The sequence below is a fragment of the Balaenoptera physalus genome, assembly GCF_965194825.1.
Source record: "Balaenoptera physalus genome assembly, chromosome: 1".
Lineage (NCBI taxonomy): Eukaryota > Metazoa > Chordata > Mammalia > Artiodactyla > Balaenopteridae > Balaenoptera > Balaenoptera physalus.
Genome location: NC_138882.1, coordinates 101,036,206 through 101,050,852, shown reverse-complemented (window position 1 = coordinate 101,050,852; position 14,647 = coordinate 101,036,206). Strand labels below are relative to the sequence as shown.

Sequence of the window (14,647 nt, the reverse complement as noted above, 5' to 3'; positions counted from 1 at the left end):
TCTGGAGCCTGTGCTCTGCAACAAGTGAGGCCACGATAGTGAGAGGCCCGCGCACCGCGATGAAGAGTGGCCCCCGCTTGCCGCAACTGGAGAAAGCCCTCGCACAGAAACGAAGACCCAACACAGCCATAAATAAATAAATAAAAATAAAAAAAAAAATAAGTCATGTAACAAATGGCGCTACAGGTACAGTGGCTCTTTTAATGCTAAAATGCTTTTTTAACAGCCAAGCAAGACGTTATCCCCTTACTGTTGAATAAATTTAGGCTCAAATAATAAGATCTCCAGTCGGACACTACAGCCTAGCGGAGGACAGAAAGACTTTGCATTGGAATCACATGAAGGTGTGAGGTCCTATCAGCCCTTCCAGAGAATACGAAAACTGTGAACTCAGGAGACTCGGTTACTCCACAGGAGTCAAGAGTCACGAATTTGCCAGCACACAGCCATGCGAACGCCTTCCCTGCTCGGCTTCCGACAGGAGAAACCGGGGCCGCAGTCCAAACATTAAAACATACAAATTGGACCTAAAAACCCCACCCCGGCCCCCAAATTCCGAGCACAAACGTCCTAAGAGTTAAGCAGCTGAGGCCAGCGCCGTGACCACAGCTTGCACGAAACGTGCGGAACTAGGAAGAGGAATCGCCAGCCCCCCTGGGCGTCACTGATTGGCCGCCGGCTAAGCTTGGAACTCTGGGGCGTGTGGCGTCACATCCGCCGGGGCCGCCATCTTGTTCCCAGGGGCAGTTGGCGGAAGAGATCGCGCTCCCAGGCCGCCGGCTCGCTTTCTGCTTGGAGTCCTCGCGGCCCGCGATTCGGCCTCTGCTCTCGATCCGGGGTCCATTCGTCGGTGTCCTTGTTGCCTTCCCTCACCCGGCTGGGGCACAGCGAGGAGGCCCCATCTTCCGACGGCGTTCCATGGAGTAGGGTCCCGGACCGTTGTCCCGAAGAGCGAGATTGAGCTTGGCCCCCTCCCCCTCCCTTCTCCCTCCCTCCTTCCTTCCGCCGCAACATGGCTAACAACAGCCCCGCGCTGACAGGCAACTCGCAGCCGCAGCACCAGGCGGCCGCAGCCGCGGCCCAGCAGCAGCAGCAGTGCGGCGGCGGTGGCGCCACCAAGCCGGCAGTCTCGGGCAAGCAGGGCAATGTGCTGCCGCTGTGGGGCAACGAAAAGACTATGAATCTCAACCCCATGATCTTGACCAATATCCTGTCGTCGCCTTACTTCAAAGTGCAGCTCTACGAGCTCAAGACCTACCACGAGGTGGTGGACGAGATCTACTTTAAGGTACGAAGCGTCTGGACCTGGGAGGTGGGGACTAAGTTCCGAGGAGGGGGTACGGAGGAAACGGGCGGAGGCGGCCCCCGAGGTCTGATCATTTGTAGGTGGGGGAGGGTTGGGCGGAGGGGGAAGCTGTGGCCAGTAGTCCGCCAGGGAGGGGTCAAACTGGGGCCGCCCTCTCATTTCCTTTTCAGATTTTTAGGGCCGGGAGAGCCCGCCGCCATTGATCTCTCCTCCCCCAATCTCCAGCCCGCCCCTGGGGGGGAGTTGGACGGGAGGAGTAGGGGAGAGGAGAAACGAGTAACTGAAGTCTCTCCAGTTTACAGCTTTAAATTTATTTATTTTGACGTGGATCTACTCGGCGGCGCCAACTTGTTGGTGCTTCTCCCGCTCACCCCGGGCCAGGGCGTGTATTGACTTCAGTGTTGGCCTCGTGTTGTTGGTATTCACTATCCGATCCAGACAGGGAAGTGGTCAGTGTGTTTGTCGGGTGGGGTGGGAGGGTTGAGGGTGGAGAGGTACAAGTGGAAAAAGATGTACCGAAGGTCTGGAAATTTTCGCAGCAGGAAGTCAGGAGTAAGTGGTCTCAGTCACCTGTGCATTGGGCTTATTTAGAATTATCTGGGCCCTGGGCTTCTGCGGCAGGGTCGGTGCTGGCTTGGCTGTGCTGGGGAGCTCACCTGGCGCCTCCTCACTGCACTCTTGTCTCAGTTCTTGTTTCGTTAGCAGGATTGACTCAGTCTTGCAGCGAGGCTCGGAGCAGCCCAGGGTCGCAGGTAGAGGTATGCATTATTAATCATGCTCAATCGCCATAAATGCATTTCCCTGGTTAAATGAACGGCTAATTAGATTTTTTTTTTTTTTTTTTTTTTTTGGCCATTGGTTTTGGTCTTTTCCTCACGAATTTGGTAGGTTTTCTCCACTTACCTGCAAATTATGTAGTTTTAAAAATATATTCCAGGCCTCCTAAGGTAAATTTATATTTTAAAGGATATTAATAAGTCTTAACAATCTTTAAATACTTAAACTAGGACATCTGATGTAATACAATCCGTTTTGCCTGTATTGACTCTTAAAAACACTTGACAGACCACATAAAGTATTTTCCGTGACCTGACTATATCTGTAGAGGTGTTAAGGAAATTTTCTTTATTTGCTTTTAGGTTTTGTTTTGTCCACCTTTTCCCCAATTAAGGCCTACTGAGGGATTTTGAGATATTAGTTACTTTTGATAGAAGATCTTATTTTGAGAATACAGTTCAACTTTGGGTATATAAAGTAAACTGAAATTTTGGTGTTCTCTTACAAGAGTATTGTAAGTAATTGTAATACTGTGAACTAGTTTTTTTAAAAGGTAAGGCCTTTTTCAGAATGGATACAATATGGCGAATATTTAACCCTTAGCTTTATTTATGTAGTAAACTTCAATCAGTTGAAAATAGAGTTCCTGCTCTTTTTGTGGCAGGTTCTGTTTAATAACGTAGGCAGGTGTTAATGCAATAGAGGAAAAGCTTGTTTTCAAATTTCACATACTGTGTTTTGAAACACTTAAGATTCTACTACAAATTACTTAAATTTAGTTATAAAACTAAAGACTGGGGTTTTGTTGTCCATGTCAAATAATCATTGAAATACGTAGGCTTCCAATTTTGTAACTTGATTTTGTATGGCATCCACCCCTTTGGTTAGCCTTTAAGGAACTGAAACATCTTTTTTACAGCAAGCTGGGGGAAGAAGATTAAACAGTAAAGCAGTGCAGTAGTACACTGAACAAAATAGTGTAGTGCTTACATTTAAGTGCATGCTTTTCTGTCTGAAGCCACTGAAAAAGACTATGGCGTGTAATCATGGGTGGGTGGAAATAAAGTTTTAGAAATACATAATGAACAAACAGGATTTCATTTTTGTTGTTTCAAGTTGAGAAACAAATATGGATCTTATCTTTCTAAAATACCTTTGTCATATCTGTTGTAGAGCTAATATTCTTTCTTTGCTGTTTTTAGGTGAAGTATGTGGTTTTTATAGGGTGCCCCACCTTAGCAAAGACCTGTATTTTTGAGTATACTCAACATAACAAGTCACAGTTACTCAGTTTTTGATACAGTTTATATTCTGGGAAAAAATTGAATTAGTTCCTATAATTAGGCTGAAAATAAAGTATACAGTAACAAGAATGACATACGTGTAGGTATGGCCTTTGTAACTTCATCTTCAATCAGGAATGAACATAATGCCTGATTGTGGTTTTAAAAAAATGTGTGAATAAGGTTCCATGATTTTGCATCAGAAGTAATTTCTGTTACTGTTTTAGCATGCTTTCTTCAAGTTTCTTCCTTATTTTATAATGTGGAATTTTAAATCACCATAAAATTGAAATATTAAGCTTATTTGAAAGGTTTTTTTGGAATAAATACTTAAACTTTGTTAATACTTTTTGCTTTAAGTTGGAGCATTAAATCCATTTTAAAATGAGAATTATTTTTTAAGCAATTCATAATAAAATACAAAATTGATTATCATTTTTTTTTTTTACAAGTGTATGAGACTAGACGTTTCCTGTCTCCACATGTATGTGCTCTCTACAAAGCTACTTTAATGGGATTTCTGCTGTAAGCCTGTTGAGGTTTTGTTAAACCCTAGTAGCTTTATTGATGCTATTTAAATAAGCAGTTTTCAAAGATGGTTTACATACTTAATGTGTGTAAACAAAATACATACATCATGTCAAAATACCCAACTTACAGACTTTTAGAAGAGCTGCTCTATTATGGATTGGGGTTTACTCGAATCATACTGTTTAAAAAAATTCGAAGTATGAATGTTTGTTGTGTTTCTCTTTTCTATTTTCAGGTCACACATGTTGAACCATGGGAGAAAGGAAGCAGGAAAACAGCTGGCCAAACAGGGATGTGCGGAGGGGTAAGTAGAAGTACGTGCATTTTTCAGTTTTTCTGTGTCTGATAATTAAGTTTATGTTCAGAAAACTGAAAGTCGTTCAGTTTCATACCAAATTACAATTAGTTTGTTTTTTAAAAATCTAAATTCAAATGTTCCGTGGGGTTAGAAAAACATTTTCTTATGCTCTGTTTTCAGTTCTGGATTATATCTTGTTATTAATACCTAACAGGATTAATCAGTTGGTTTTAAGTATTTTTGTTAATTATTTTACAACTCTTTCTTAATTCCTTTCCTTAAAGGTTCGAGGCGTTGGGACAGGAGGAATTGTTTCTACAGCTTTTTGCCTGTTATACAAATTATTTACTCTGAAGTTAACTCGCAAGCAAGTGATGGGTCTTATAACACACACAGACTCTCCATATATTAGAGCCCTTGGATTTATGTATATAAGGTGAGCCTGCATTTCTCTACATTTTCAATAAATATCTCATTTTAATTGACCTAAGCTTAATCACTCTTTCATAATTCTAGGTACACACAGCCCCCTACAGATCTATGGGATTGGTTTGAATCCTTCCTTGATGATGAAGAGGTATGTCAACAAGGGTAATAGTTTTCTTCTGATTACTCTCATTTTTTAATAATCTTTTATATATTGGTGGTTTAACATCTTCCAGAATTTTCTGTGCTTAAATTTAATTTCACTCACATACTTTTGGAATTAATGTCCTGTTACTAAGATTGGGGTGGATTTTATATGTCTTAGGTTAAATTTCTTAAGTTTGATTTTCACATTTCAAAATTGTTTAGATGTATTTTGGTAACTATTAAAAATTTTCTCTTCCTAATTGTGTTCTGTGTATTGTACCGATCTTGACTTGTACAGTTGATAGTGAGTTTTTAAAATTGGCCATGCTCAAGATTGAGATGGTAAGACATGCACATAGAAATATTAATTATTGGTTTTTTTCCTGGAACTTTTCAGTTCTTTATCCTGGAACTTCTTCCAAACATTAATACTCCCACTTGCATAGGGATGCAGAATTGAGGAGCTGGGTGGAACTTAAGTAGGCTGAGGGTTTAGATGACTTGTTTGAGGTGATCAAAATATTTCAATTCCAGCTTTCTAACTCTTTTATACTATACATTTTTATAAAGTTAGAAGGAAACCTTCTTTAATAGTTTAGAATTTTTTTTAATTATGAAACTAGCTTGCCATTCAGGCTTAATAAGGTTGAGCTTGTTACATATGTTCAGAAAGTTACCTTAGAAAACATTACTGTGTCAGATTTAAATCATACATGTATTAAAGTCCAAGATCTCAAAAGGATCTTAACAATGAGCACTGTTGTCCATATATCAATCCCCACCACTACTTTATGTTTTAAGGTTCATAAAGTAAACTGAGTGGTGTTTTAGTCGACCTGTTTAAAACGTTTATCCAAAGAATTGGTTGAATTAAAGGATAGTTCTAATGGAAATCTTTCTGGTGTGTTTTTATTATTACATGCATAGCTAAAAAAAATCTCACTCATGTAGACATGGAGAATTTTTCTCTGCATTTTTTTGGCCTATTTACGAGCTGTTTAATATCTCAGAAGAGGCCAAAAGTGTGTTAGGTGATAAATCACAATCTATAAAGTTTTTTTCTTTTTAGATGAGATTTTTCAGGCTGAGGCACTTTTCCCTCCTATATTTAAAAAGCATGTCCCGCTTCATAATTGGTATTAGGCTTGTTTCTGAATGCTTCTGTTTAATCTGTTTTTTATTGTGTTTACAAACCTGAGGCTCTCTGTTTAAGCTAACTTATTGTTTTCTTCCTTAGATATCTGCAGCGATTATATTTGGAAATACTGTATATCTGAACACTTAAATGTGTGTGAGTGCAAGCAGTTTTACCTTTAGCTCTTGTTTTCCTGTTTAGATAACAAATCTCACTTTCCTTGTGTGCTTGCACTATAGGTTTGGGACTGACAATAGCTGACTAACATGTCCTGAGCTGTGAGAGGGCATAGCAAGAAGGCCTTCATGCGGTAATGACCCTTTTCAGAGACAATGGTCATCATGGATTATGCGTTTCCAATTATTTGTTCATTTATTTATTTTCTACATAACTCTAAATTAGAAACCTCACTGCTTCATGGCAGTTGGTTTGCTATTGCTTCCAGTTTTATTAGGGCTTCATTTTATATTAGAGCTTTTAAAAGATAATCTTTAGACAGGAATTGTTTGAAGTAGTTCATATGTAGCTAGGTTACACTGCTAGGAATGATGTGTGCAAACGTGTCCACAGAAATAAAGTATATACTTAGTAGGTATGTGGAATGTAAATTGTTGATTGTTCCAAATAGTTGAGTAATGTAGGGGGGTGTTTCATATTCTTGTTAACTGAGTGAAGTCACTTCTCTTTCTGTCCATGAGGCTGCAGGGTTTGTTCTCACCTGCATGCACACACTAAGCCCAGATATTTCTCTGTATCATTCATTACCAGATTAGAAAGGTACACAAATTGAAATTTTTCTGTTAGAATTTTTTTGTATTTGAGATTCCAAAGATGGTTATATTTTTATAGTATTCTTGTGTTTATTGAGATAATTTTTTTTGACGGCCAGGGTATCTTTTGTGTTTCTGTAGGACCTAGATGTGAAGGCTGGTGGAGGCTGTGTAATGACCATTGGAGAAATGCTACGGTCTTTTCTCACAAAACTGGAGTGGTTTTCTACCTTGTTTCCAAGAATTCCGGTTCCAGTTCAGAAGAATATCGATCAACAGATTAAAACCCGACCAAGAAAAATCAAGAAAGATGGAAAGGAAAGTGCTGAGGAAATAGACAGACATGTTGAACGCAGGCGTTCAAGGTGATGTAACTCTTGAGTTACACTTATTTTTAAAATATGCCTTACACAAAGATTCTATTTGTCACCTTTTCCCCAGTTTCTGCCCTTCAGGGCATTTTCAACAAAATTATGCATCTGTAAATGAGAACAGGCAAATATTTTGCTTTAATTATTCTTAGCATGTAACAATGATGGAAGTTAAATTTTTATGGTATGTTTCATTCATTCAAGTTTTTTTCTCCCCCTCCCCCACTTTCCTAAATATTAGGTCTCCAAGGAGATCACTGAGTCCACGGAGGTCCCCAAGAAGATCCAGAAGTAGAAGCCATCATCGGGAGGGCCATGGGTCTTCTAGTTTTGACCGAGAATTAGAAAGAGAGAAAGAACGCCAGCGACTAGAGCGTGAAGCCAAAGAAAGGGAAAAAGAAAGGCGAAGATCCCGAAGTATTGATCGGGGGCTAGAACGCAGGCATAGCAGGAGTAGGGAAGGACATAGAAGCCGTAGTCGAAGTCGTGATAGGAAAGGGGATAGAAGGGACAGGGATCGGGAAAGAGAGAAAGAAAATGAGAGAGGTAGGAGACGAGATCGTGACTATGATAAGGAAAGAGGTAATGACCGAGAAAAGGAGAGATCAAGAGAACGGTCCAAGGAACGGAGAAGTAGGGGTGAGGTAGAAGAAAAGAAATATAAAGAAGACAAAGATGATAGGCGGCATAGAGATGACAAAAAAGATTCCAAGAAAGAGAAAAAACATAGTAGAAGTAGAAGCAGAGAAAGAAAACATAGAAGTAGGAGTAGAAGTAGAAATGCAGGGAAACGAAGTAGAAGCAGGAGCAAAGAGAAATCAAGTAAACATAAAAATGAAAGTAAAGAAAAATCAAATAAACGGAGTAGAAGTGGCAGTCAAGGAAGAACTGACAGTGTTGAAAAATCAAGAAAACGGGAACATAGCCCCAGCAAAGAAAAGTCTAGGAAGCGTAGCAGAAGCAAAGAACGTTCCCACAAACGAGATCACAGTGATAGTAAGGACCAGTCTGACAAACATGATCCCCGAAGGAGCCAAAGTATAGAATCAGAGAGCCAAGAAAAACAACATAAAAACAAAGATGAGACTGTGTGAAAATTTTTTGTAAAAGTGGATCACATTGAATCCTATAAATGTTGGGTTAAATCTGCTTTTTTTTTTCCTCCCAAGTTGAGATTGTGCAGTAGTTACACACTCTTCAAGCTCCCTGTAGGCTGCATTTTCATTTCCTCTTTTGTGTAGGGAAGTGCCTTTGTAATCCCATTTATTGCATTGATGTTTTCACCCAACTGTTGAGTTTGATACATGATGCACAGATTGTTCTTGCATTTTATTGTTTAATTGTTTTTGAGATGTACAGTCTGTACATATGTCCTGAAAATGTTTTAATTCCGTTGGCATGGTTGCCATGTTGGTTAAATTTGTATAAGGCAATAAAATGCCACTAATTCTATTTTTGTTTTGTAGGTGTGGGATTATGGTTTGTGTACTGAAGTTAGCATGACTGTGCTTTTCGTAATAGAATGCTAAAAACTATGAAAATGGATCTTGGATGTCTATTACAGGAGAATTTCGTGCTTTCAGTTTACATGAAGGCAGCAGTTGTAGGATTAACATTCTTGTCCACTGTATATTATCTTGGAAGGTTCTTGTTAATATGTTAAACCTAATATTCTCCACAGTTAACTTTAGAGAGAATTTAGAAGTTAGTTTCTGATGCAGAGGTTTCAATTAGGCTGTGATTTGATCAAAAGTCCTTTTAGCATTCTACCTCAGAGGGACACTATTAGTATGCCTAAAATGTATTCACTTAGTTTTCCTTTTTTATTTGAAAAAATACATGACATGTAATCTTTTTCTTGAATTTTTCAGAGTTTAAAGTACTATATAAAAGGAGAAATTAATGTCTAAAGCCTAGCATTCTTGCAGCAACCCTATACTAACGTGAAATTGGGAGCAGGTGGGGCAGATGAGTAGAGAAATAGATGTAAGCCTCAAGCTTCCAAAGCATTTTTATAAATGGAAAATACTTAAATTATGAAACAGCTTGATATAGTGTCCTTTTTTTAAATTCAAAACTTTTTTTATTGATAATGAAGTTTGCTGTTTGAGTTTTTAAACTTAATCTAGAACAGAGAAGTATTAAAAGTAATGCTATGCTGCATTATTTAAGATAATCAGCAAATTATTTGATTGTTCTTATGACATATTCTGATTACAGAGAAGGATCATGAGTGTGGAATAAATACTGGATTAAATCCTTTATCCTGGGTGTTGGCTTTCCCCCATTTGTTAACATTTATAAGGTATTTTTACTGTGGAAATAGAATGTTAGTAGAGTCACACTTTGTGTAGAGGGGTATCTTAGTGCCCAGATGACAAGTGAATTTTAAATGTGTAGATAGAATTGGATGTATGTGATAGCCAGTAATCCTTACTACAGTTCTTAATGGCAGTTCCCTTTGTCCTTGGGTGTTATGTGTGTCACTAGGTTGTTCTTTGGATGATTACTTAGTTTCACATCAGAGGTCCTTATTGAGGGACTTTGCACTTGGATTACATATTAGAATCATTTAAAATTTGGACTTGAAGGAACTTTTAAAAGATAACTCATCCATTTCTCTTTTGCACAGAGAAATAGAGGTCCAAAGTGATTTGTTCAGTCATTGCTAGGACTAAAAGTGAGTCTCCTCGCAGTGTATACCATATTAACATTTTTTTTTATCTCACTGTTCATATTGGCCAACTGATGGGTACCCAGAAGCCACCTTGCAAAAAGTGTTAAATGGAACAAAGGAGTACATTTGGAAAAGTCCTTCATATGTGGGCTTAACATTTGTACCTACCTAACTCCAGAAAAATCTCATTAAATGAAGGAATTCTTCTATGAAAATGCTATGTTTTTTCTTTTAAGAGTATTCAGTCATCTTTTAAACTGAGCATCAAGTGAATTAACACTACACATGTAGAAATTAGAAACTGTTCCTGAGTGATGAAAGCCAATAGATTTATCTTTGAAAATTTTAGCATACCTGAATGGATGGTGCTACTCCTTTGAATATAGTTCTACCTGAAATATAATTAATTCAGTGGTGTGTTTTGGTAAAAAGTGGAAACTATTTTAAATAGAAGCAAAAATATCACACAGCATTTGATTTCCTATGATTTTTTTTTAAAGTTTGCTTTTGAGGAGCATTTTGGTATATAGAACATGTAAATAATACTAGTTAATGCCGGTTATATGCATGACTTAATTTGGAGAGTAGCTTTCTAAAAGACTGCAAAAACAAGTGGCTCTGAAAGATGTCTCAGGATTGTTTATTGCAATCTGACAAAACTTAAAAAGCTTTTGATAGTTTAATATAACTAGCAGCCTCCATCCAGTTTTCTCAACTTATTAAAATGATTTCACCTTTCCATGTATCAGTATGTTTCATCTGTTTTCTAATGTTCAATTTGCAATTAAATCCTATACATGAGCTAGTATATTATCAGTCTTGAGATTTAAATACAAAATTTGCATTTTAATACTCCCCAATTTATAATCTATCAGTTGGATTTAGTTCTTCTAAGGTAGTGGTTCTTAACCTGTTATAGGCCACTATTTAGGAATCTAATGAAAGCTACAGATTTTTCAATCTGTGATTAGGTATTTTGTAGTTAGGAATAAACAGTAAATTTGGGACCTGAGGGTGTCCCAAAGGCAATGGCTGCTGGGGTGTTTTTTACTTAAAAGACAAAGTGGGAGGGGAAAAAAGCTAATGTCATTCACTTAATTCCCTCCCCCCTGAAAGTTATTCTTTATGAATAGAAGTAGTTTTTGATTTGAACAGTTGGAAATGAGGCCCAGACACGCAGTTTATAAGTTTTTCAGCTGATTTCCAGTGTGCAGCCTCGATATAAACTGACTAGTTGGTCAGTTCTCACTGATTATATTGTTCAGCTGGTGGACTTTAAGTTGGCTCTGGTCCTGATCTGATTCTATCATCTTGTTAATGTTGGATTCAGCCTTGAATGGCTAACCCAATGACAGCATCAAAGGTAGAGCTGAATTTATAGGGAAGGAACACTTCTTGATAGTCTCTGAAATTCCTTCATCATATCCTGTGAGATCTCCTTGAACCTTGCAAATAGTTCTGAAGTGGCATTTTTCACTTTAGGATCATTGGCCATCAACATTTGTCAACTGTAGGAAACATGACAGCATGAATACAATCAACTGGAAATCTATACCATTGTAGCTGACTTGAAATCCATTATTCTGTTTCTCAGAGCATTGATAGTTGAATTTCTGTTACATAATCATGATCCATAATGTATTGCACAGGTAAAATGTATTCAGGTTTGGGGGGTGGTGTCTTTTCAGCCTACTGGAAAAATGAGTTACACTTGTTCAAGATAAACAGCTGATCTTTTTTGCATTTCATGTAACATACAAGCCATGATGTTTTATTACAAGAATCAGGAAAAGTAGGGAATTCCCTGGCAATCCAGTGGTTAGGACTCCTTGCTCTCACTGCCGAAGGTCTGGGGTCAATCCCTGGTCGGGGAACTAAAATCCCACAAGCCGCGTGGTGTGGCCAAAAAAAAAAAGAATCAGGAAAATCCTCATGTAAGCTTCCCTGATACGCAAGCACCTAAAGTCCGCTAGTCTATAAAGCTTGTTTTCCTTTGTCAGTACTTTTTCTAGCCATTCTGAAGCTGAATTATTTCTCTATTGAGTCAGTGGATTTAGCCACCACCCACAAATAAATTCCTAACATTTTGAATAAACTAAGTGAAAACAAAAAATGACAGTGCTTGCTGGCAAGAGAAGTACTCTTGCCCTCTCTCCTTCCCTCCTATTTAGAAATTCTGTAATCACCGGTGTCATTGATATTCAATAGAACCAAAAGAGGAAATTTCTTAGATGCTGGACTCATCTAAGCCAATCCAAGTATTGATCCAGTGAACATTTCTTCCGGAATGAAGTGCTCCGTCTCTGACCCCTGTTCTGGGAAATTGGATTATACTGAGCCTTGTGTAGGGACCACCACTGATTTGTGGATGTGCCGGTTGTCTATTTCTTGGCTCCTAAGTCCACCCTTCATTGCTCTGCTTTGTGATACAGGAGCTGAGCCCTTTAAATATTTTTTGCTTGCTGGCAAGTTTTGTTAAGCTTGTCAGAAGGTGCTGAAGGGATGCTGCAGAAGAAAGGAGCTTCTCTTCCTGGTTCTTGTGTGTTTTCTTTTCGGTGTGTTTTTTTCTTACTTTTGCAGTGTGTAGGGGCCAGTGGCATGTAGGACACCCAGTGGCACCTCAAAAGAGGGTGTTTCCCAGCAGGTCCACTGGTCCCCCTGCCAGCTTCCCAGCATGTCTTGCTGGTGCACCAGCTGGCAACTTCTCAATAAGTCTCGGCACACCCAGTGAGGTGGCTTCCTAACTAGTTTTGTTGACACACCCTCCTCTCCAGCCCTGGGCTTCAGTGGGTCGCAGCCACACCCTCTCCAACAAAATCTGAATCTCAGCCTTGCAATGGAAACTTCAAAATTTGCTCCTTCGTTGGGTCCTCTGCCTCAGTCCTAGAGGTAGTGGCTGCTCCTATAGCCGCTATTTCTGTATTCTTAAGAGCTTTCTTTACCCTTAGTAATTAATCCCCTGTTGCTGGTTAGTAATGCTTTATATAAACTTTTCCTTGTTCAAATTACTGTGTGTTTTCTGTATCACCCCTGACTGATACAGTGGATTAAGATACCAATCATAAGGGAGCCACTTCATTAGTTTGGTTGATAACCCCTGATGTAGTCCGGTATAAAGGACTCAACCCAGTAAGTTTGTTGAGAATTATGTAAGTGAATCAGACTGGCCCCTTCTAGAATTTTGACTGAGAGCTAAGAATTGTCCAGTCCTTAGAAGAATGGACAAGACTTGTATAGTTGTGATATGAAGAGGCTCATGTGAAAGAGATACCACGATAAATAACTACCCTGAAGCTGCCTCGCTTCTTGCTGGCTTTCTAATGTTTTTTGTTTTCCAGTATGGTCAGTGGGTATTCTTGCAATTTCTCTGTTTCCCATAAGATAGCCTGAGTTTCTCTTCCTTGGAACCATGAGCCTAACTCTAGTTTGTTTTATTGTAACTACCAGGGATCCCTGATCAGTGAAGGTCTTCCTGTCAATTTCCTTGACATTTAATTCTTATCTGCTCTCGGCACCAGTAAGAAAATGTCATCTACTTGATTGGACTTGGCAAGGAAGTCAAAAAAGAAGTCCTAGGTACAATTCCTTTTCCTTGGTAGAAATGGTCTCCCCAAAAGCAAAAGGGGGAGGTACAGGTATAGTGGAAGAATGGAGTATGAATGAGGACAACCATAAATCTCAGTGTCCAGTCTTTTCCTGGACAATCAAGTCTACTCTGTGTTCCTTCTATATCACTAAACAATTCTTTTTATTTCCCCTGCAATGGGTATTTCAAATCTTCACTAGTTTCCTAAGTCCCCTACTCCACCTCCATACTCATACTCACTTCACGTAGAGACTATCAAGTGAAAAGTCCCTATACTTGCTGCCTTCTCTTCCCCAAACTATAAGATTAGCTGCAGTCACATCTATCCCATTTTCCTCCTTACTCCTCTCTCTTTCTCCTTCTGTTAAATGTTGCAAATTCTGCCCTAAGCTTATGCCTTATGCTTATACCTTATTTGTTCATTCATGTGGCAGAGACTGCCCACTGTTAAGTCTGCATTCTTCCCTTCTTCCATAGCAATAGAATTTTTTGACTGTGTGTGCCTTTTTTTTTTTCCTTTCAGCTCAGTTGACATAGCCATGAGACCAACTTCTGACCAACAGGATGTAAGTGGCAGAAGGAACCTTTCTTAAGAGCTTACTGGCATATAGTTCATCTTTTCTTTTCCCTCTCCCCTTACTGAATTCTGCTGCTTAGAAATTTGATATGATACCTGGAGCTTTATCTTGGATCAATAAAAAGAAGGCCTCATTCTAGAGATGGCCAACTAAAGAATTGAAAGGAGCCTGGGTCTCTGACTCCATGGACTAGAATTGCCATACACTCCTGGATGCTCTGCTCCAATATTTTATATCAGAAAGAAACTTCCGTTTAAGCCACTTTCTTTATAGGTTTTCTGCCACTCTCAGCGAAACAAATCCTAGCGTTACAGATTTGAAATCTGGAATTGTATACTAAGTAACAAAAACTAAAATATTTAATGTTAGCTTAGTAAAGGAGGTTGGATGTCAAGAAACATGGACACAGGTATTGTGGGTTAGAAAGCTGATGACTTGTTATACAACATCCTAACATTTTCTCTCTCTTTCATTCCAACCCCTTGTCTTTATCTTTTTTTTTAACTTTTTTAAAAATTTATTTATTTTTGGCTGTGTTGGGTCTTCGTTGCTGCGCGCGGGCTTTCTCTAGTTGCGGTGAGTGGCGGCTGCTCTTCATTGCGGTGCGCAGGCTTCTCATCGCGGTGGCTTCTCTTGTTGCGGAGCACGGGCTCTAGGCTTGCGGGCTTCAGTAGCTGTGGCTCACAGGCTCCAGAGCGCAGGCTCAGTAGTTGTGGCGCACGGACTTAGTTGCTCCGCGGCATGTGGGATCTTCCCGGACCA

At 39.3% G+C, this 14,647-nt stretch overlaps 1 protein-coding gene across 6 annotated transcripts; it reads left to right on the top strand.

Moving 5' to 3' along the window:
• Positions 1 to 232: 232 nt before the first annotated feature.
• On the top strand, positions 233 to 8,496 carry PRPF38B (pre-mRNA processing factor 38B). Of its 6 annotated transcripts, XM_082462682.1 has the most exons (8): positions 233 to 1,288; positions 1,602 to 1,752; positions 2,009 to 2,064; positions 4,133 to 4,201; positions 4,480 to 4,631; positions 4,712 to 4,772; positions 6,815 to 7,038; positions 7,286 to 8,496. In XM_082462682.1, exons 1-8 carry the CDS (start codon positions 1,013 to 1,015, stop codon positions 8,136 to 8,138), a joined length of 1,842 nt encoding a protein of 613 aa, XP_082318808.1. In that variant the 5' UTR covers positions 233 to 1,012; the 3' UTR covers positions 8,139 to 8,496. The 6 variants fall into 6 exon arrangements, with proteins under 6 accessions (XP_082318808.1, XP_082318803.1, XP_082318804.1 ...); XM_082462677.1 differs by lacking the exons at positions 1,602 to 1,752; positions 2,009 to 2,064 and having other exon boundaries at positions 430 to 1,288; XM_082462678.1 differs by lacking the exons at positions 233 to 1,288; positions 1,602 to 1,752 and having other exon boundaries at positions 2,025 to 2,064; positions 4,133 to 4,211.
• Positions 8,497 to 14,647: the final 6,151 nt, after the last annotated feature.

Coding starts and splice junctions, on each gene's coding strand:
- PRPF38B (XM_082462682.1), top strand. CDS start 1,013: ATGGCTAACAACAGCCCCGCGCTGACAGGCAACTCGCAGCCGCAGCAC. Junction 1,753..2,008: donor TATCCGATCCAGACAGGGAA/GTGGTCAGTGTG, acceptor TTGTTTCGTTAG/CAGGATTGACTCAGTCTTGC. Junction 4,202..4,479: donor AAACAGGGATGTGCGGAGGG/GTAAGTAGAAGT, acceptor CTTTCCTTAAAG/GTTCGAGGCGTTGGGACAGG.